General features: G+C 40.1%; 1 protein-coding gene across 2 annotated transcripts in view; it reads right to left on the minus strand.

Moving 5' to 3' along the window:
- Positions 1-5,106: 5,106 nt before the first annotated feature.
- The window catches only part of LOC128740494 (uncharacterized), a 29,865-nt gene continuing 12,534 nt past the window's right edge, over positions 5,107-22,437 (minus strand). Inside the window, exons 3-14 of one of the 2 annotated variants that reach the window (XM_053836048.1) lie at positions 15,594-15,750; positions 15,335-15,399; positions 11,443-11,559; positions 8,467-8,604; positions 8,253-8,387; positions 7,989-8,193; positions 7,786-7,905; positions 7,530-7,675; positions 7,166-7,453; positions 6,964-7,095; positions 6,617-6,889; positions 5,107-6,545 (exon numbers count right to left, since the gene is read on the minus strand). In XM_053836048.1, coding sequence (XP_053692023.1) covers positions 6,439-6,545; positions 6,617-6,889; positions 6,964-7,095; positions 7,166-7,453; positions 7,530-7,675; positions 7,786-7,905; positions 7,989-8,193; positions 8,253-8,387; positions 8,467-8,604; positions 11,443-11,559; positions 15,335-15,399; positions 15,594-15,750 — 1,883 coding nt within the window. In that variant the 3' untranslated portion in view covers positions 5,107-6,438. Of the gene's footprint in view, positions 6,546-6,616; positions 6,890-6,963; positions 7,096-7,165; positions 7,454-7,529; positions 7,676-7,785; positions 7,906-7,988; positions 8,194-8,252; positions 8,388-8,466; positions 8,605-11,442; positions 11,560-15,169; positions 15,400-15,593; positions 15,751-22,437 lie in introns of both variants that reach the window. The other variant, XM_053836040.1, reaches the window with a different exon arrangement.

Genomic DNA, 22,437 nt, shown 5'->3' on the forward strand with positions numbered 1-22,437 from the left:
GCGTTTCCATCGGATTACATTTTCATACAAATTTTAAGTTAAGTTTGCTCAAAAAAGTTCTTCAGCTTACACGTATATGAGCAGTGCAGTTAAGTTTTGGATCGATAGGGCTACACAATGGTGTATAAGGTTAAACCCAAATCCTGTGACCAACTGTGATGTTTCCTTGTGAGTGGTAATCGACCTGAACCAGGTTAATTTATAAATTCTTCTGCGCGGAGTTTGCTATTGCTTACAGCCCGAAAGCTGATATACGCGGGCATTTTCAGTTATTCGATTGGCAATAACCAGTTGAGAATTACCTTACATAGTCGATTAATTCAACTATTCGTGCTGGTAGTATTCGGTTAAAAATTATTTAAATAACTTCGGCGAAATTTTGCCGTATTCGGTACTTTTTTTAAGTGTGCATATATGCGTTATTAATTTCTGAGATGGGTTTTGATTGCAGTCGCTTGATAGTAGCTAAAACAACGTTTTGCTTCTAATAATCCGACGCTTTGATGATTTTATTTCACCGTTATTAGGGAAAAGAAGCTATGACAGACAGACAGACAGTCAGGACAGGACAAGACAGATTAGACAGTACAGACAGATAGGACAGACAAACAGGACAAACACACAGGACAGACAGAAAGAACAGACAGGACAAAGAGACAGGACAGACGAACAGGACAGAACAGATAGACAGCACAGACAGACAGCTAGAACAAATAGACAGACAAACAGGTCAGAAAGACAGAACAGGCAGACAGGCCAGCCAGACAGGGCAGACAGACAAGACAGACGGGCAGGACATGTGGTTAGACAGACAAGACAGACAGACAGGGTACACAGACAGGACAAATAAACCAGACTGACAAACAGGGCAGACAGATAGGACAGACAGGATAGACAGACAGAACAGACAAACCGACAAAACAACAGAACAGACAGGACAGATAGTCACGACAGATAGACAGCCAGGACAGACAGACAAACTGCCAGGATAGATAGACATACAGGACAGTCAGACAGGTTAGACAGACAGGACAAACAGACAGACACGATAGATAGACAGACAGGACAGACAGACAGAACAGACAGATAAGATAGATAGACAGCACAGACAGACAGAACAGACAGATGGAGTAGACAGTCACGACAGACAGACAGATCAGACAAACAAAACAGACGGACAGAGCAGACAGCACAGACAGATAGGACTGACAGATATTTTTGTTTAAGAATAGCTTATTGATCTACTGTACAGCTTATTCCCGAGGAGCAAGTGCTTGATAAGCTATTATACAACAAAAATGTTACTTGGGCAACTAATTAGCGAACAACTCTAATTGAACGCCTCCCAGTTCGAATTTCGACTGGGAGAGGCTGTTAGAGTCAATAGGATCGTAGCAACTGGTCTTGTAATTGTTCTGTACTCTAATGATGTACATTCGGACAGTGGCTAGTAATTACCTGAGTGTAAATACTAAAATCTTATTCAAAGGCCTTATGTTTAGCTCCTCCTTAAATAAACTGACTATGGACTCCACGAAAGCGCCTGTTCCAAAATGGGTCTGAGGAGCTCTGATTCATTTCTTCACTTTTTTATTTTATTTAAGGCTACAACCCAATATATAATTTTGTTGTATCAGTTTATCAAGCTTTTGTTACCCAGTATAAGCCACTATTCAACAAAAATGTTTTTGTTGGGGATGTTTGGGAACTAGGTAAGGATTAAATTTGTTCCGTTTAACTAACTTTTGAAGCATTTTCATATATTCCTATACTAAGTTGAACTACTGACGACTGTTTAAAACTGTATAGCTCTTATGCAGATATCCAATATTTCCTATCCAGGCACATCTGTAAATGGGTCATTTCGTCAAAAAAGACATCTTCGTAAAGCAATGAAGCTCTAGTGCAAAGTAGAGACTTTATTCTATAGTGGAAGCACGTATTGCTGATTGCAAGAAAAGTTCTACCATTCGAAGTGCGCAATCGCTTTTTAAAGTGCTGTTTTAAATTGAATCGTCTTGGTGGCTTTGGCACTTATTATTTGGAATAGGAGTAATAGGGGCATAATGGGCACCTTAACTTGATGGCTGATTTAAGCATCCAAAATGACTGTATTTTTAAAGTGTCGTCAATGCAAAACATGAATTTAGTATTGATTATTAAAGGTATAGTGTTTGTAAGTTACAAAATAACTGTATAATCAATGGTAATACCGGTAAAGTGGTAATACCGTAGCACCGAACTTCCATTTCCAAAACATGAAAACGGTCTTAAAAGAACCGATTTGGAACACCTCCGGCTCCGATAGCATCTGCCGTGGAATCCCTTGGTGCTTGGTGGCTTGTTTCGCGGATATTCCGTCTCTCCTTACAGTGGTCAAGACGGCTTGCAGGGCCAGTTTTGACCAATTCTGTCTTCTGGATTTTCTTTTATATGTACGCACCATCACTATAAACAAGTACTGACGAGCTGAACAAGAAAATTGACAAACTACTACTACCTACTGAGATAAATTTGAGATTAGTTTATTCGACATAATGTGCTCGTTTCACCCCACATAGAAGTGTTAAATTAGTTAAACTAAAAACGGGTTCTTACACTAATTATAGTAAAAAATCGAAATTTCAACGAAGGTGAAACTTGAGGTACAATGTATGCATCATATTGCAGTGTGCACATAATTGATTAAAATGTTTAAACGATTGTAAAAGCTTATTTGGCAGTGCTCCTAAATTATATGTTTTTCATCGTTTGAGAACCACATTATGTTTTTAATATATCTCCGTGTTTTAAATAGAGTTATTTTGTTTTGAAAAATAGATACTGTGTATTGCGTATCACATTTTATTACAAATTGCGTACTTTCGTAGAAAATAGGAGTGCCCATTTCGTCCCGTGTGCTCATTATGCCCCGAATCCCCCTATAACGAAAAAGTATGACGAAGATTCCGAAACGATTGAATGTAAAATAGTACTTATATGAGCGATAGCGCACTTTCGATGGTAAAATTTATCTTCCAATCGCCAATATACGTTATATAACAAAAATTTAGTGATCAAATTCCAATTTAAAAAAGTATTTGGCACCATTGCCGCTAAAAGTATTTTTTAGGGAATTTACTTTTAAATTTCAAAAAAAATTTATAATGTCAGGTCAAGTTTTATAAGGTCAGGCATATAATTAATTTTTTATAATGGTACTTTTTACAATTAGCGAAGGGAACGGATGAAACACAGGTGTTGACCTTGACAATGATCCAAATAGAGTGGGTCAAGGCCTGAGGTGGAAAGAGCGGAATATTAGGTAAGGGAGAGTAAGGGTCATTGAAGGGTTGTGTACCGTTCCTCTTTTACCCAGGCAAGAGGATCCGCGGATTGAGCTATAGTTGTTGTCAATCATAAAACTCAAACTTCTCCTCCCAGGTCCTGTGGATCGCAGATATTGATTGGAACCTTTGAACCACAGCGAGCTGGATTGTAAAACCCAGGCAACAATTTGAGTTTCATTATACTCTTATGATGGCTTTTATGTCTAAAACTGGTCATGAAAATCGCAATAAGAGCGTAATAAAACTGCAATTGTTACTTGGGAAAACTACCGTTATTAAAAATATATAATTAAGTGCATTAGGCGTTTACATTTAAAGTTTAATCGTTTATACGGAGGTTTACGTCAAAATTCACCTTTGTAATGGAGAAAACGTTTTACCAAGACTTGGAATTATGCCGGTACTTTCTCTGAGACACATCCAAAGCAAGGTTCGAGTACATCTTCATCCGAAATCACCAGCTATTGTTCCTGGCACCCGAAGACAACGACATTTCACAGAACAGTTCTATTGAACCTATTGCATTGAACAATAACGTAGGTACATACCTACATTAATTATTTTGAATTACAATGATAAAATTGCTTGTTGCTTGTCTCAAAAAGAAGTACACGAGAATCGGATAGTTTCAAATCGCCATGACGAGTCCCACAGGAGGGCTGGGATCTTCTGATGGTACCCTTCTGATCTGGATCTTACGGATACTCCATGCGATACGTGATACGTGGGAAGTTTCTACCGAAAATGAAATGATGATCGCTTGCGATGGATGCCAAAGGTGGCATCATACCCGTTGTGTCGGAATTTCCGATGCGACTAAAGGAAAGTAGGACTGCGAAGAAGCATGCCAAAAGAGGAAGAAGAAAAGTCGCTCCAAGAAAGCTGATGACGATTCCAGCGTCAAATCTGACCGTTCGACATCTCTGGAGAACAAGCTGAAAGCGATGGAGGAGAAGCAGAAGCGGATGGAGCAGGAGCTGGAAATGAAAGTGTGTAGTCGAAAGAAAAGAGCTGGAGTTCAATCGAGCCATCGAGATGAAGCGAATAGGCACAAAAAAAAAGATATGGAGATGCAGGAAGCCATTCTACAAGCGCGACGGGAAGCGATTGAAGCAATCTGCCTCGAAGAAATCCGTTGATACTGATAAAGGAATGTCTGGAAAAAGCGAAAAGCTTTGCTAACTAATTGTTTTACATCTTGATTGGAAAAAGTTTCGACATGGTAGGTATACTCAAATACGCTACAAACAATGAAAATCTTGAAAATGATTTTAAGTCGCATTCTTTCATGTTGAATTTGTGTCCAGTACCACAACAGAGATGTGGATGAGACTTGTTGATGGCCGATATTCGACCATCTTTAATTTCTCAATTATGTTGGAACAGGATATCCGATATCGGCTAGTAATGGAGCACTTTGTTGTGAGACAGCTCATATGAGAATTAATAGTCAACGAATCTCAGAAGAAACTTCACTTTGATCAGAGACAAACTGTATGCTATAACACACGTCGATCTGGATTCAGAATATGGTTTTTAATCGACACGGATGCGATCGGGATGCACAATCGAGGCGATTGACGAATCAGGTAGCCTGTCGAAAAATCATTACACAGCACTTATCATGCCATCAAATGAGCGACTCTAATTGCCGGCACCAAATAAAGTTACATCTCTGTTTTTTTTTCGAAAAAAAGAAACAAAATGCGCTTTATTTTTTGTTTTTGTTTGGTTTTAAGTACTTACACAAAAAATATCAAATCTTTTATACGGTTGATAATAATTTAATTTAAAAAGCCTAGAGTACTTGCTTGTAGTGGTTTTTCATCTTAAAAACTTCAGTTTTTATTCCAGCACATTCGTTTTTAATGAAACATAATCACCATCCGTTCCGTTCCTATACTCCGCTAATCTCTGCTTTTTAGTCAATCATTCTCGCTCTAGTCGAATTGTGTCTTCTTTGTTTACATAGTTTATTTAGTTTAGTTCTGCACATACCTCATCACTTATTTTTTCTCATTTATAGGAAACCTTGGATACATAAGTCAAGATAAAACGGATAATTCAATAATTTTCTTATACAGTTCCTCTGTTTCATTCCATTTTTTTTTTTGTTTTAATTCTTTTCGGAGTACCGTAAGCGCAATGTAATTCGTTGACTTAATTATCCGCATTGTTTAGTTAAATTTTTGTTTTGCTGCCACTATACTTGGTTGCGTTTCAATGTGTGTTTGTTTGTGTATGTGTGTATGTGAATGTGATTTGAATGTAAAACACACTAAAAGTACGTGCTGGCAGTATTTAAGTGTATGGCTTTGGAGTGAAGTAATGAACAAGCTAGACTTTAGTAAAAGTAAAATAACACAAAACAACGATAAATTTACTTTTTTTTTGGTGAATTTATCGGACAACAGGCGAAGTTTTTTGTGTTGTTTGTTTTCTGGCAATAGAGTTCAACCGAAGCACATGAGTAGGGCGCACAATCACAATCATCACATTTAATAGAGGTTAATTGTTTATGTTTTGGTGAATTTAACACGAAGAGCTTAAGCAAAAGAGATTTCAAAAATGTACATTTTGTCTCTGCACTGACGATACTCGTGACGCAAAAGTAGGTTTAGGCGAACAACGGGTGCGGTTTGCTAAAAGGCGAGCGCCCGCGGCCAGATTCCCTTATTACATTGTTATACTGATAATTTACAACTGTTCCGATCATCTCCCGCTAACGTCCTAACTTTCTTTCTTTGTATACATAATATGCTTCCTTACGCTAAACCATCACTTAAGTGAAACCGATCGAGAAAGGAAGAGATTTCTTCGTTATAGATGGAAAAAGGTAAAAAAAGAAAACAATGTGATAAAAACAATAAAAAAAAGTTATAAATTTATTTGGGATCTACGTCTCTGTCTCTCTTTCACTTTGTACATGGATGTACACCGTTTTTATACCAGTTTTATACGTTGAGTGTGTGTCTTTTTGTCGTTAAGATTCACCGTGTTTGCATTTGTTTTTTTAGTAGATTTTATCCCGGGCATAGTAGACAACTATGCGCATCTAATATCAGACAAGGGTGTGTGCTGTTGTTGTTCATTGAATTGTACAATGTGATCATCTTACGATAGAATTATACAACAGTATCGATAGTACAGTGAGAATCATCCAGCCATTGAAACGGTAATGTAGCGTAATCGATGTGCTAGTGTCGCCGCATTTGCCTAATTTTACAATAAAAAAAAGAGCTCTGAGTGATGCCAGAATTTATTCCAAGCCCAGACCGTGTACTTACCTATGACGGTAACATTTGACATAGTCTTATGGGTAGTTGTCACTACACTACCACTATTGCCACCGTTGAATCCGCCGCCGCCGCCTGACGCCGTCGATGTGCCAATTTCAGTCTGCTGCATCCCGGGCCGGTGACATGTATCACCTACGTATACTTGCACCTGGTTTCCCTCGATTGGCACGTAGCTAATGCAAACGCCATGCTGTGAGCTGAGATGCTTGGCAATAATAAACGTCGTCTGATTTTCCTGCCAGTGGCCGTGACAGGTATACGCTGGAAGGATAGCGTAAAGCGCATTAGCCAACAACACACATGCAGCAAGCGAAAAGTTACCGAACGCTACTTACTTTCCTCTTCGTCGTTTTTACATTTTGGCTTAACTTCTATTACAGTGTTTTCATTACATCCTATGTATAAACGTCTGTTGGTATTGTGATTAATATTACATCCCATCGTTTCTCTACGAGTTCGGGCAGATTCTGAAATTGACGCAAGGATTGTTAGTTAGGCCGTTGCGTTGGATGGAAGCAGGAGATTGTCGCATCCTACCTAAACTGTAAAAGTCTTGCGTGACATTATCACTAGGCTGCTGCAGCACCTGTGCTGCTGCGGCTGTTCGCCTCATTCGCGAGAAAGCTTTTCGCTTCTCCATACTGCTGTAGTAGTAGCTATCCGCATTCTCCTGATTGCGGAAGCTAACCACCTCCCGGTGCCTGTGCATCCGGTTTTTGTTGTTGTGGTTTCGTTTGTGCCTTGAAATAGACGAGGAAGGTATGAGGAAACCTTTAATTGAATAGTACCCCTCCATCGGGCAGATTTGGGTCTCCGGGTTGTTTGCTGGGCGGAGGAAAATGATTTGATTAGTGAATTGATATTTTATGACCACTTGGCAGCCCTCTTGACCGGCAATTACCTAATAGAGTAACAAACGGAGTCCGATGTACGTCAAAATTCTCGGTCGTACACGCATCCTCCAGTCTAACTGCAGGCGTTCCCATCTGTAGCTCAGCTACGTGAGTATCTCGCCGGTAGAACATCACACACATGTAGCCAGATGTGCTGCGTACGGTGTAGTGGAGAGTGTGGTGGGTTAGGTGGTTAGTGTGGTGATCAATCGTCAATTAAGTTTAATTGGGCTGAGATTTTTTTTTGTTTTGTTCTTTACTCACCATCCGGTTGTGTGATGAACGACGGCCATCATCTCCGTGGCCGTTTGTTTGTTGATCTGCTCGCAAAGCGCCCGCGCCTCCATATACCCACTTGGTTTCACGATGTGTAACGAGCCGTCGCTGTATGTGGTTAAGACGAAACGGGTGCATTAATAGAGCACTTTACAGTGGGAAGAGTAATGCATATGACGCAATCCACTCACCTCGGATGGAAAATGTAATTGGCGTTCCCCATCAATGCATGCCAGTGTCGAGGACCTTTGAACCATGCCGGAAAATCACATCGTTCCGTCAACGGTGCTCGTTTCAGAGTCATGATACGCGAGCCAACCTCAGCACTTTCCAACCCATTACAAGTGGCATCACCAGACTGGGCCAATTTGTACTCGGCATCTGCATTGGCTGCTCCTGAAATTATATTCAAGTATTTAACAGGAAGACCTTTGCAATCGTTTCGGTTTTCTCACCTGAACCGCTGATCTTTTCGTACACAAAGCAACGGAATCGATCTTCGTTCGATGTGGCATGATAGTGTGAAACTAAACCAACTAGATACCGGGAATTCCCGTCTTTCCACCACGCGAGACAGGTCAGTTCTTCCACTGCAATCAAACAAAACGAACAATTTTTGCACGGTAAGAAAACAACCCGCAGAAGAATGAACGCTGTTTATAGACAAACCTGTACTTTCCGTTCCCGGCACATCGGGACAGGCCTGGAAGTTTAGCAGTAGCCTGCTGTCCTCAGTACACATATCCATTTTGGATACCGGATTCTTGCACTCGCCGTGACCTCGGTTGTATGTGAACGTGAACGAGCCTGAATAAATGAGGTAAATTTAAGTTTCCTATCTTTCATTCGGTTCAATTTTTCAGGGAATAGTTTAATGCACAAATTGCGCTCTTGGTTTGGATGAAACTTTGAACTGACGTATTTAAAAAAAATGCTGGAGGGATAATTAATAAAACCCGTTTTAGTTCTCTTCGACGCAATGGCAGACTGTTGTTTTGATGGTACCGAAATGTTAAGAAAACTGTTCTGAACATTCTTTTTATTCTTTCGATCAAGAAAATGTTTTATGGGGTTAGGAACGGATTAATCAGGGGCCAGTTGTCTTTTGATAATAACATCATCTTGAATCAATTAACCATAGGTGTATCAATTTTTTTCAAAAGTCAAATACTCAATTTTAACATACCATGTTATACTACACATGTAAGCGTTTGCGCCACTTGAGGTCATGGCCACAAGCTTATAACAGCGATAATTTGGGTCTGTAAAATTCAGAACTGCTTAACCATCATTGATCAACCGGGTACCTTTGTCGAGATTTTTGAATTCTAGTTTCATACTGTTTCTTTTACAACATCGTCAGAAGGCTCCAGATATTTACATAATTTTTCGTAAATTGAAACGTTTAGGTATATAACAATAACTTTTATATTTATAACCGGGTGCTCCGTCTGCTCTGCTGGTATTCGTTGACTTCGAAAAGACGTTCGACTTACTCAACCACGAAAACATCTGGGGCGCACTTAGGCGAAGAGGAGTTCCAGATAAGCGAGTCCATCTCATCGAGTCTCAGTACGAGGCGTTCTCGTGCAAGGTTTAACTTGCGGACCCGATCAGGATTACAAGGTATATAAACCGAGTCATCCCTCCGGCTCCGGCTGCTTGAATTTTGTCGGATTTTCGGTCAGTCAATCTAGTGTTAAGAAAGCGCCTTAGCGATGAAAATGCGTTCGGGCTGAATGAAATTAGTTCCAGCGCCTCAGTTTAACCTATTAAGATCCATGTTTCATTGAATTCACGTATTATACAAGTATAATCAATATATATAGAATGCCAGTGTCGCTGGTGTTTCATGGATATTTTGGTGGCAAACATGTTGCTGGTTCGTGTCTTGGATACGGGAACTACATTGTCAAATTGCCCAATAGAAAATTTTCCTGCCGACGAAATACCCCAAAACGACCAAATCGGGTGATTTATCCTACGTGATTTACGGAAAAGCAGAAGGATTTTTTATTGGGTTGCCTTTTTAGTTTGACAATCAGATTCCCGTTTCGAATCGATCACTCACACATATGCGCATACAGTGTAAATACATAATTTTCAAATGTGTGATGTTTACCACGAGCACTGCAGCGACACTGGCATTCTATATATATTGATTCAACTATTATACAACAGTAGGATTTTGAATTTGGCAACAAATACGTGTCGCCAATGTTGCCAAAATCAAGCAATGCCAAATCCAAAATCCCACTGTATTTCACACGCTAGGATAATGGGTTAATATAAAAATCAGGTCGTCTATTGCCGGCCTTACCCATGAGAGGGTTAAGAAACAGTAAAAATATTAAGGCATAGTTTAGTTACCAACAATTTGGTTACCATAGCAACCATCCTTGTTGATGGCAACCATGCGTAGCAGCGCACCGTCAAGAATCGACCCATTTTGTAACCCAGCTGCAGCGGGCGAAGTAAATTACTTGGGTCTTGCGAAGTCTTGCAATAATAGGTGAGCAGCCACATTAGTATTGCAATCATTGACTTAGAACTTACTCTAATCTCTCTTCAATTCAAATATCTAACAGTAGATAGTAGATTTAGAACTTAAAAAGAACACATTATTCAACTTTTATAGATAAGGATCACAGTCAAAAAGTTAAAAATATTAGACATAGAACTGAAAGGAACACGTTATTCAACTTTTAGATAAGTCGCATAGTCAAACAGCTAAAAATACTAGAAATAGAACAAAAAAAGAACACGTTATTCAGCTTTTGTATAAGGATCATAGTCAAAAAGTTAAAAATAATAGACATAGAACTAAAAAGAACACGTTATTCAAATTTTAGATAAAGATCATAATCAAAAAGTTAAAAATAATAGACATAGAACTAAAAAAGAACACGCTATACAACTTAGATAACAGTATTTCTACACAAAATTCGAAATCGTTTTCGTTGATGTTTCGGATTTTATCTTTCAGGTAGCGTGGGTAAGATAACAGAATCGCGGTCAGAAAACAAAATGTAATAGAATTAGAGTTAAAGTGGCCATGCTGTTCACCTAATAGTTTCAAATATACGCCTCAGCGAAAGCTTTGAATATCTCAGTCTCAGCATTTTTATGGAATATTTCACACAGCTGCAGAGCAGAGGTTACGACCATCAGGCCAAATAGGCGTAACGAAATAAAATTTTTAGAACGCCGCCAGCAATCGTTGGATTTGATGAGTGTACTTTGAAGTCCTGTTAGAAAAATGATGCACTGCGCAATGTTATTGGGTCGAGGCTTTTTACGCTTTGGCAGGGTTTACTGCCGTTATCAGGTTGAAATACAAGCGTTAATTGCAGTTGTTTATTTTAGTTCCAATTTAAGGTTTTGTTACGGTTTTAAATGAAGATTTTCACGAAGGCCACCTTTCGTGGATAAAATAGGAGTTATGTGACATATATCATCCTCTGCTGTAATAATCATCGGTTCATAGCAAAACAAACTCTACCCGGTAGGATCCATTAGGCAAATTAAATATCTAATTACGTTTTATTCGACTCAATTCCAATAAAATTTACGTCCCAACGATGATAGTTTCATCCTCAGAGCATACCTTAGCATAACAGTAGCGGAAAAAAAGTTTCAACTTACCGGCCAGCGGGCATTTGATGGGTTCCGGGTTGATCTTGAACATACTGTAGAGTAGCGCATCGCCGGGGATCTGCTCACAAAGGTAGTGCAACGTTTCGCGTCCCTTGCATCCCATACCTAGAACGAGTTCGCACGTGCAAAAGTTTAACTTTACGCAATTCTTCCGTTTTATTTTTTTGTTCTTTCTTCCACTCTGCAGCGAAGAAGGTCCAAAATCTAGCTTCCATTACTCAGTAAAAGCACTTGCACCACAAAGAAACAACACAATCACTACAGTTATATGTACTTGCATAATGCCATACACAGAGATAGATAATCGATTGGAGAAGGGAAAGTGAGAGAGAGAGGGACTGAGAGATAGGAATGCCAAATTGTCTGATGGTAGCTGAATTATTTATGCTCCTTTGAGCGCATACTAATTGATTTGCATTCGGTTTCGGTATGGCAGGGAATAACTCAACTAGCAGCAGACAGCACGAGGCTAAGCAACTATTAAATGACTAAAACCAAGTAGTATGTAAGCTCTCTTCCACTCGTATTGGATAGATAATAATGTGCTGCTCGTTCAATTTTTTATTCGAATATCAGATAACTCCTCTTTATGCAAGCAATCGGCAGGAAAATATAGGAAAATTGACAGCTATGGTCGCACCGGTTCCGATTGAGGTTTGTTTTACCAGCCCCTATCCGTCACACACGACGACAACCAAAGAAACCTCAAATAAAAAAGAACACGTTAATAACGTTTCGTAAACAACACTCACACGTTTTAGTCATTTAATGCTACTGGACAATCGAAACCCAAATGAAACACAAACGAAAATCAAAGTAAATACAGGATAGGCCACTATTCATAACACAACACACTAACTAATAAGTCGAAATTAAGCTGAGTTTTCTTTGGTCTCAAAAGCGTTAGAAGTACCACATATGTATTTCTTGGGTCTTTTCCCGGCACATGAACTAAGTTCTATAGCTAAGTGTCTTTGTCTACGAACATTACCAATAAACGTGCATTTTTCTCGCCTCTAAAGACAGGAATTCTGTCCAGAAAAAAAAACAATCGAACCGCTACGAATTCGATCTACTACTTGAGGGAATACTTGGTTGGTGCAAATTGTAGTGCGCTAATGTCGACACGGTTTGAAAGTTTGTCATAATTTTCTTAAACAATTGCTCTCGAACGTCTTATGCGAGTTTCCAGCTGTCCCTTTGATTCAAAGCTGTGTTTTATACCATCGTTATTACACAGGATATGTGCCACCGTATATTTAAGTACAAGGGAAGAAGCTTCGAATCAATCGTTCGCTCGCGTTGGGAAAACTGTGTCACATGGCTTTTCGCTCTGACGGCGCTTGCAGCCGGGCAAGTTCTAATTATACTGTTCCACTCATTTCCAGTAAACAGAAGAAAAGATAGAAAGATAACAGGGCAAAATGTAAAATCGGTTTCCAAACTAATCGAAATAATGCATGGGTTCAATAGGATGAATACACGGTCATTCCATTTTTGCTACACGAGTATAGGAAGCTGAATCAGAGAATTAAAAATGTATACATTATCAACGCTAATAAACAGAAAACAAACAAAAATACTTTATGATGCTACATTATTCATCGGAATGAAAACGTGTGTGCGGCTGTCCGTTTTTTTTCACTGCAATTTTCCCTTATTTTCCTATGCAGGGGCAATGTTGTGCTTGTTTTTTTAAAATTGAATCCTTTTGAATATCTATTTTCTCCCCTCTCTCAGTTGCTTGCATGTAGGTACTCTCTCGCTCTGTTCATTAATACGTGTGCAATGACAATTGATGTGAACAGTTGCCAAATTACAGGAAAAAAAAGAGGAAGAGGAGAAATTCTTGCGCTCACGAAACAAAAACTAGGTAAATTGTCGCTCTACATGAATATAGTTTTAGTTATATTAGGTATATGCTTTTATGCAAAAAGTCGGGCCAACCCATCCCAACACATGCTTCCGTTCGGTTTGTTTCCGTTTCCTATAGTCGATAATAGAACAGACGATACGGCGGTGATGTTCTAGATTTGCTCTTGTACATTTTTTGGTTGTTTCTCGCTACACGCTCCGACCTCGTATGCGCGCTCTATTCCGTTTAATCGAATTAATGCCGAAAGATGACATCTGAGCACCACTTTTCGCGTTTGCTTTTTTTTTTGTTTGTTTTCCTTTATCTTGTTTCACCAAAATGACACCGAAATAATATAGAAAGAGACAAGAACACATAATAACACATAAATTAAATTTTTAAAAGTTGGGACAGGATGACAACCTAAATTAGATTTTCCAGTGGTTCTATTCTTGTCTCTCTGCACTGTATCACTGTGCTGCGACCGACAAACTATATTTTGTTTTACTTTTTTTTGTACTACTGCATGCCGAATTTTCCGGGAAGTGTAATTTGAGATACACTCTCGAGAATAGAGAACTGCTTCTGCATAACTCGAATCTCTTTGTCTTTGTTTTGAAAATCTGCCTTGGCAGGCACTATTCTAAGGGGAAAAATCGAACAATGTAATATTCTCTAATGCTATAAGCATAAGAAAGTAGGTAAAACTCTACTATCAGAACATAGTTCGATGAGTTTAGTTTTTATATTTGTTTCTTTTCCCTGCAGTACTGGTAGAAATGACGTACCTGATGTTGCATTGAGCTTCTACATTAACCACCCAAATCAACCTAAAAAAACTGTCACCCCCTTCATCGATAAAACATTCGGAACCACCGTGGTACCACATATCCTAGCCTAACAAAGCTGCGTTTTATTTGTATTCTCGCTTGCCAATTCACCCCTCCGATCATCCTTCACTAACCCACCGTCATCGGCGATATTCCGCCCGATAATCATTCGGCGGCCGACCTGTTGTTGTGGTTGCTGGGTGGAACGATTAGATAACCTGCATATTAAATTTCTAACCAGCAATAATGAGACTCTTATTTCCGGCAGCTGTTGCCCGCCGCTCACCCCGACCGTACCGCGCAAACAAACACACACAGCGTAGCGGAATTTATTGACCATCAGAACGGAAAAAAAGAAGGCAGGAGCAGGGGTTTGCAGTGCCACGCGCGCGATCGACAAGCGGTGGATAGGAAAAACCGACAAGGATCGGTTCCCATATTTTTCCGTTTTCTCTCCCTGCACGGGGATCTCGCAGAAGAACAAAATAAGATGGGGTGGGTTGGTTTGGTTTGGTTAGTGTAAATGACTCTAGGGTAGCGCGACCCGCATCGCTCGGTTCGTCCTGCAGCAGTGCTTCTAAGTAAACAAAATGAAAAGCGACAGGGGGACACAATAATAAAAATGAGGTGTACATGTGGCTATGTGTAAGTATGCGCCAGACTAAATATTGAATACTACCACAACCGTGATAATCAGTTAGTTGTTAGTAACTACAAAAGGGACACTTGCTTGTAGGATAAATCCTTCGGATTTCAGTTTTCTTCTCTCGCGTCAATTCATGTGAGATCGTTTAAGAAAATTATCAAACTTTCACGTCTCTAGTTCGTGGTACAAGAAATAACATATGATTCTAAAGGTGAGAAAGGACAGTAACAGAAAAAAACGTAAACAACAAAGAAAAACAGAAACCAAAGAACCCTTTTTAATAGTAGAACGGAAACGAACGAAAAAATATAGTACATTATTCAAAAGAAAACCATTTAGAGGTACTTATTATCGTCTATAGATAAAAATAAAGTCGTTGCTTACAATTGTCGCTATCTTCATTGGACCGTGTATACGGGTCCGATGACGATAATCGTGAATGCCCGTTCATGTTGGGATGAGCCCCCCGACTATGATCACTTTTTAAAACACTATGAATAGGCATTGCAGCCGGATTCAACTGGCCTGTATACATATCTTCACACTCACTTTCTTTATACTGTAGTATGTTTATATGCTTCTGGTATATTACAACGCATCGATGACATCCTTTTCTGTGGTTGTTTCGAGTATGAGAAAAAAAAAGAAACGAGAAAAAATAAGAACTTGTTAAATCATTGTGCTGAACTTCGAAACGCTGAAGCTCACGATGCAATCAGGATGATTTGCATTCCGAGTGAAATACATAATAGAAGCATTAACAAAAAGTGTTTAGTGCACAGAAAAATAAAACCAAGTTTATACTTACTCGTTCACTAATAAAAATTTGTCTCCCTCACTAGCGATACATCTTCCTCTAGTACTTAAAGTTGATCCTTCTATAGTAATTTCCTGTTGTACCCCGGATTGAAACCATCGTCCCTCCCATCGTTTTGGAAAAGCGCACCCCGAGCCGCTTTGTAAAGCTGGATTTAAACATGCGAAAAAAAAGAGAAGTAAAAAACAAATATATCAAAACAGATTTATAACCATTGTTTTCGCGCACGACAGCATGGTCGCTGGTAATGTTTTGTGTCCTGAACCTAAATAAAAAAAATTTTTTAGACCAGAGTACAGTTCCCCAGAAGCATTCCACAATTCGTTTTTCAATGTAAATGATAAACTCATGGATAAAAAAGAGCGAACTAGCGCTCTAACGCAGGCACAGTAACCCTTCGAAAGAATACCACGAACTGAAACAACAATATAAAATACTGCTGTTCACCTGTTGTCAATCAAACAGAGAAATTTTTTTCTTAATGCACTCACTGATGGCATCATTTTGGGTCATTTTGACATGTATGCGGAAATCGATATTATATATTTATATAGCATTTTTATGGAAGCGAAATACTTCGTGTTGCCAAAGACGAATACTTTTGTTGCCAAAATCGGTCCGTGCTAAAATCGGTCCATGCCAAAATTGAAATCCCACTGTAGTACTATCAAAGCAGAAAATATTAGGCTGCCAATAAAAATCTGGAGGGCGTGAGGTGCAATGAACGTCCATTTGACTCTAATGTTCGAAAGAACCTTTTTTTCCTTGTTGGGGACCTTGGACCACTGCGACCAGCTCTTTGATCTATTGTTTGTGGTGTGTCCTCTTTTGCTGTATGCCTTTACTTATGTCGTTTAGTAATTGTTATTTTAATTGAAGGCATCATACCAACATAGTAATATGTTGAGAATAAATTGTACTACTTTCTGAGAAGAACTAGCCCATATTTCCGAAGGCTCCAACAGTCCTCTATCAAGAAATTTGCGCCTTTTATTGAATAATGCCGTGCATTAGCACAGTATATGATGTGCACTTTCACACTCTAGATTGCAGAAACGACATCTATCATCATTGTCCAATTCTTGTGTCGAAAACGGTATTCGCGAGCTCGATGTCAATAAGTCTGCAGGTCCTGATATGCTAACAAATAGAATCTTAAAACAGTTTCGACTAGAATTTGTGGTGCCTCTTACACGCTTGTTCAATGTGTCACTAGCTACCGGCCATTTTCCAGGGATCTGGAAGATCTCGCACATCACTCCGATACATAAAAAAGGGACTAAAGCTCATGTGGAAAATTACCGAGGAGTTGCTATTCAATCGGCAATTCCGAAGCTTTTTGAGTCGTTAGTTTACAGTCGCCTTTACGATAATGTGAGTAGCCGTATCTCTCCTACGCAACACGGATTCCTGAAGAAAAAATCTGTCATTACAAACCTTTGTGAATTCAGTTCTACAGTTACGGATTACATTTCAAAAGGTTTTCAAGTGGATTGTATATATACAGACATGAGCAAAGCATTTGACGCTGTCGACATTAATAGTATCTTGGAGGCGGTTAGAGATTTCGGCATTCGTGGCTCGCTGTACAACTGGGTAAAATCTTACCTCAAATATAGAGTACAATTTGTAAAAATGCGTGGCTACAAATCTCGTTCGTTTACTGTGCACTCAGGAGTACCACAAGGCAGTCACTTAGGACCATTGCTATTCGTGCTTCTGATGAACAAATTGCCTGATGCTATCTTCCATGCAACTATACTGATTTACGCAGATGATGTGAAAATCTTTTTTCCCATCAAATCCATTGGTGATTGCATGAAATTGCAGATTGATTTAGGTCATGTGGGAAGGTACTGCGAAATCCGTGGATTGAAAGTAAATACCAACAAGTGTTCAGTTATGACCTTCACCAGAAAAACCAACCCTGTTATCTTTGATTACGCATACCGAGGAAATGTAGTGCCGCGAGTTGAATATGTTCGTGACCTGGGGATAACGTTCGATCGCTCGCTTTCCTTTAGTAGGCACATTGACAATGTGATTAAAGAGAGTCTGAGACTTTATGCACTTGTCAGAAGATTTGGCCGTGATCTCGACGACCCTTACGCAGTACTTTCGATCTACAAAGGCCTTGTCAGAAGTAAACTCGATTTTGCGAGCATTATTTGGCGTCCTCAGTATATAACGCACATCCAGCGCATCGAAGGCATCCAGAAAAGGTTTGTAAGATTCGCTCTCAGGAATCTTAGATGGAACGGAGAACAGCTTCCACCGTATCACGATCTGTGTTCTCTGGTGGATATTGATACGGTCCACTCGAGACATAAAATAGCCGACATAGTATTCTTTTTGAATATCCTCTCAGAACGAACAAACAGCCAACCTCTGAGCAGTCGGTTAATATTTAACGATAGTGCAGTCACACTCCGACAACGCAGGACCTTTGAGCCGCCTTTTCGGTCCAGAAATTATTCGCAGCACGAACCTACTTCTCGCTTCATGAATGCCTTCAATGCACTGCAGCATATTATAACCATTGGCATGAGCTCGGATGTGATTAGGCATAGACTTAGTTTATACTTCAGAGGACAATTACGTTAACTCTAGACTATTTATTTTATGACTTGTAATTTTTGTAACTTTTGTAACCTGTAGAATTAGATTTATAGTCATTATTACTTGTATAGATTTAAGAATGGGTAAAGGGCTTGAAGCCTATATTCGAAATACATTCAATTCATTCAATCATTAAGCTTTCCTATTACCTTCAGATGATATTTGCTTGGACGTTGACCAGTAACCACTCCGCTAAAAGTACTCAAATCTTTCTTTGAAAGATACAATAGCTTTTGCGTGATTGGGGCATTTGGCTTAATAAACCGTTTTGCACGACGGATTGATAGAGTATTATTCCAGTTAAATATGACCTGATTCTCTTCCCATTTTTTCAGTTCCATCTTGCACGTACTATTAGATACCCCACAGAAAGGTTCGGGATCTATAAATTCCATAGCAGATCCAGATCTGGCTAACTCATCTGCTCTTTCATTACCTTCTATACTACAGTGCCCGGGAACCCAAAGGAGGTTCACCCTGTTGTGTGTAGATAGTTGTTGAAGCAGTTTTACACAGTCCCAGTCTAATTTAGAAGTGCAAGTAACAGATTTTAGAGCTTTCAAAGCTGCTTGACTGTCTGAGAAAATACATATATTTACATAGGCCTATATTTTCTCTTCAAGCAGATCGAAGTACATTCTAAAAAGGCATATATTTCAGCTTGAAAGACCGGTAGAGGAGTTTGGTCTAAGTGCAAAGTTATGAAGTTATGGTACAGTTATGGTCTTTGTTGCTGACAGCCAGCAAGAATAAAACACCTGTCCTTTAGTCGCCAAACTAGCTGCTATAAAGCTGTAATTTATTGATTATATTTTAGTAAATGTTTAGCAAGGGTAAGTATCTCAAACCTACATTTTCAGTGTTTTCTTTACTTTTCAGGATCTAGCCTACAGAAACTCGACTCCACGTGGATTATTCACAAGTAAGTGAGGTAAGTATGTACCTATAATTTCAGGTTAAAGATTGATCGAACTGCGTACATAAGACTAAACTTGCTACTCAACATACCTTCGTGGCTGGCTATAATATTTATGGATTAACAATATTTGCTTCTTAAAGCTTCACTCGAATTTATAATCTATAATTATCAGATCAAATTTAGATATGTAATATATAGGATAAACTATAATTTTGTATTTAACTTACTGACTAATCGACTTTAAGGTTTGACTACTACTGAGTAATTTCACTTTGTTTATTCGATCTTCCATATGACAAGCTTAAGCGTCATTTGATCGTGAGGGAGCCGACAGTGGCTTCACACTACTTTTCGCCGCAACGGGGGGTATCGGCAACATCCCCCGACCCGTGAGCCATTTCCGGTCCCGACGCGACCCCTTCCGGTTTTTTAGATCCATTGGTGACATCCAGTCGCGCCAGTTTGACTGCAGGTCTTTCAAAGATTCCTCGAGCTGTCAGCACCTTTGCACGCCTCACTTGTCCAGATTTGTCCGGAAACGTCTCAATAATACGTCCTCTTTCCCAGCAGTTTCGTACTCTCTCGTCCACTACCAGGACAAGATCACCCTTTTCTAAAGGTTTCACGGCATCGAACCACTTTGCACGCCTCGCCAACATTGGAAGGTACTCCAGCACCCATCTACGCCATATTTCGTCTACAATACGCTGTGACAATGCCCAGCTTTCACGGAGTATATTACCGGTATGTACAATGTTCTTGGAAGGTTGCTTTATACCGTTTGAACCATAAAGCAAAAAGTGGTTCGGCGTAAGCGCTTCTTGATCCGTTGCTTCCAGTGGGACGTAGGTTAGCGGGCGAGAATTGACAATTCCCTCGGCCTCAAGCATGATGGTTTCCAATACTTCGTCGCTTACATGTCGCGGATTATCCGATATCGCCTTCATTGCGACCTTCACCGACTTTACCATGCGTTCCCACGGCCCGCCCATGTGCGGGGCCGCCGGAACGTTGAAGTGCCACTGAGTGTAGGCGTTGGTGAATGTTGCGGCGCAGTGTTCATTTATCTCCTTGATTTTCCGTACTTCTTCGGATAACTGTCGATTTGCTCCTACAAAATTAGTACCGTTATCAGAAAAGACTTCAAGCGGTGCACCCCGTCTTGCAACAAATCTCCTAAAGGCCATTACGCACGAACTTGTGGAGAGGCTATGTGCTAGCTCTAAATGAATCGCGCGTATCGTAAGGCAGGTGAATAAACATATCCATCGCTTCACTACACTTCGTCCAACCTTCACTTCAAATGGCCCCATATAATCCACACCTACATTAGTAAATGGCCTAATAAATGGTGTCAATCGGACCTTTGGCAACGGTCCCATCATTGGCGGAGTTGGTGCCGCCCTTTTAATCTTGCAATACTGACATTCACGACCTACTGTCCGAACTAGAACTCGCAATTTGGGTATATAGAACTGCTGTCGTAATTCGTTACATATCGTTTCACCATTCGCGTGAAGAAACCGTTGATGGAAGCTAAACACAATGAGGTATGTTATACGATGGTTTCTAGGTAGAATCACCGGGTACTTTGCAGCGAATGAAAGATTTGGTGCATTCTCGATTCTGCTTCCGACTCGAAGCAATCCGTCATCATCCAGAAACGGAGCCAACGGTTGCAATGGGCTTTCTTTACCAATGTTGCACCCTTCAGAAATTAGACGCACTTCGTTCGCGTACGCTTGCGCTTGGGCCTGACGCCACAGCGTGCTTTCTGCTCTAACGTACTCATTCTGAACTAATATTTTCGGTTGTCTTTTGTCACCTGACGAACGCTTCATAATCGCTACAGCTCGGTGGACGTACGCCATCGTACGAAGCAACCTATTCCACCTAGAAAATCGATTTGCGTCTATTACTTCTTCGACGGTTTGATGAACAGCCACCACCTGTAATTCTTCCTTTGTTGCATCCCCTTCAACGCCAATTGTTGATTTTTCCTTATGCCACTGACTTTCAGGATCATACAGGAATGATGAAGCTCGATACCATCGACAATCTGGATTGAACGTCAATCCCGGTTTCCATTTGGTAGCATCATCTGCCGCGTTTAGTCGAGAAGGTACGTAGCGCCACTGGTCTACACTTGTAAGTGTTAAAATTTCGCTAACACGGAATGAAACAAATGGATGATATCGTCGGTTGTCGGAACGAAGCCAAGCGAGAACCGTTGCTGAATCCGTCCACAGAAAGCATCTTTGTATTCTAACTGTAAGTGCCGAGCAAATGCTATGTAACAGACGTGCTCCCATCATGGCCGCCTGTAACTCCAAACGTGGGATAGACAGCGAACGAAGCGGCGCGACTTTCGTTTTTGCTCCAATTAAGGTCAGAGAACACTGGCTTTCATCTTCAGATGTAACTCTTAAATAAGCGACACACGCGCACGCTGCTTCGCTAGCATCCGTAAATACATGGATTTGAGTTTCCTTTATTTGGTTGGATATAAAGGGTCCAAACAGATAGCGAGGGACTTTAACATTGCCGATGCTCTCGTACCATTCACTCCACCTATACCATGATTCATGTAATTGCTGCGCAATAGGTTCATCCCAGTTAGTGCCCGTTCGCCATATCTCCTGCATTAATATTTTACCTTGCACTACGAAATGTGCAATGAAGCCCAACGGATCGTACAATTTCATCACGATGCGTAGAACTTGGCGTTTCGTTGGAATTTTTTTATTGCTACCGAGAACTTCTTTCAGCCCTGAACCATCGAAAGTGAAATGATCCTCTCCTGGTGCCCATTCCACACCTAATACGCGCTCACACATACTTTCTTTATCGAGACTCAGCGACTTGTTGGTCGGTATTCCAGTCTCTCCGAGACAGTCGAGCACCTCCTTTGCGTTTGACAATATTTTCCCGAATTCGAACCCGGTGGCTGCGTGTATAGTTTGCACTTGTCTCACCAACTCCACTGCTTCCTTTGGTGAATCGACACTATCCAAGAAGTCATCCACATAGTGATTCCTAATTACCGCTTCTGCCGCTCTTGGATACTGTTCCGCATAATCGAGAGCGTTTTTATTTTTTACATATTGCGCGATGCATGGTGAACTAGTTGCCCCGAACATGGCAACGTTAATAACGTAAACTTGCACCTTTTCATTCATGTTGCTACGCCATAAAAAGCACTGCGACCATTTGTCCGCCTCTCGAATAGGAATTTGTAGAAACATTTCTCGTATATCCGAGCAAACAGCAACCCTACCTTGCCGAAATCGTAATAGA

The sequence above is a fragment of the Sabethes cyaneus genome, chromosome 1 (assembly GCF_943734655.1).
Source record: "Sabethes cyaneus chromosome 1, idSabCyanKW18_F2, whole genome shotgun sequence".
In the NCBI taxonomy this organism is placed as follows: Eukaryota; Metazoa; Arthropoda; class Insecta; order Diptera; family Culicidae; genus Sabethes; species Sabethes cyaneus.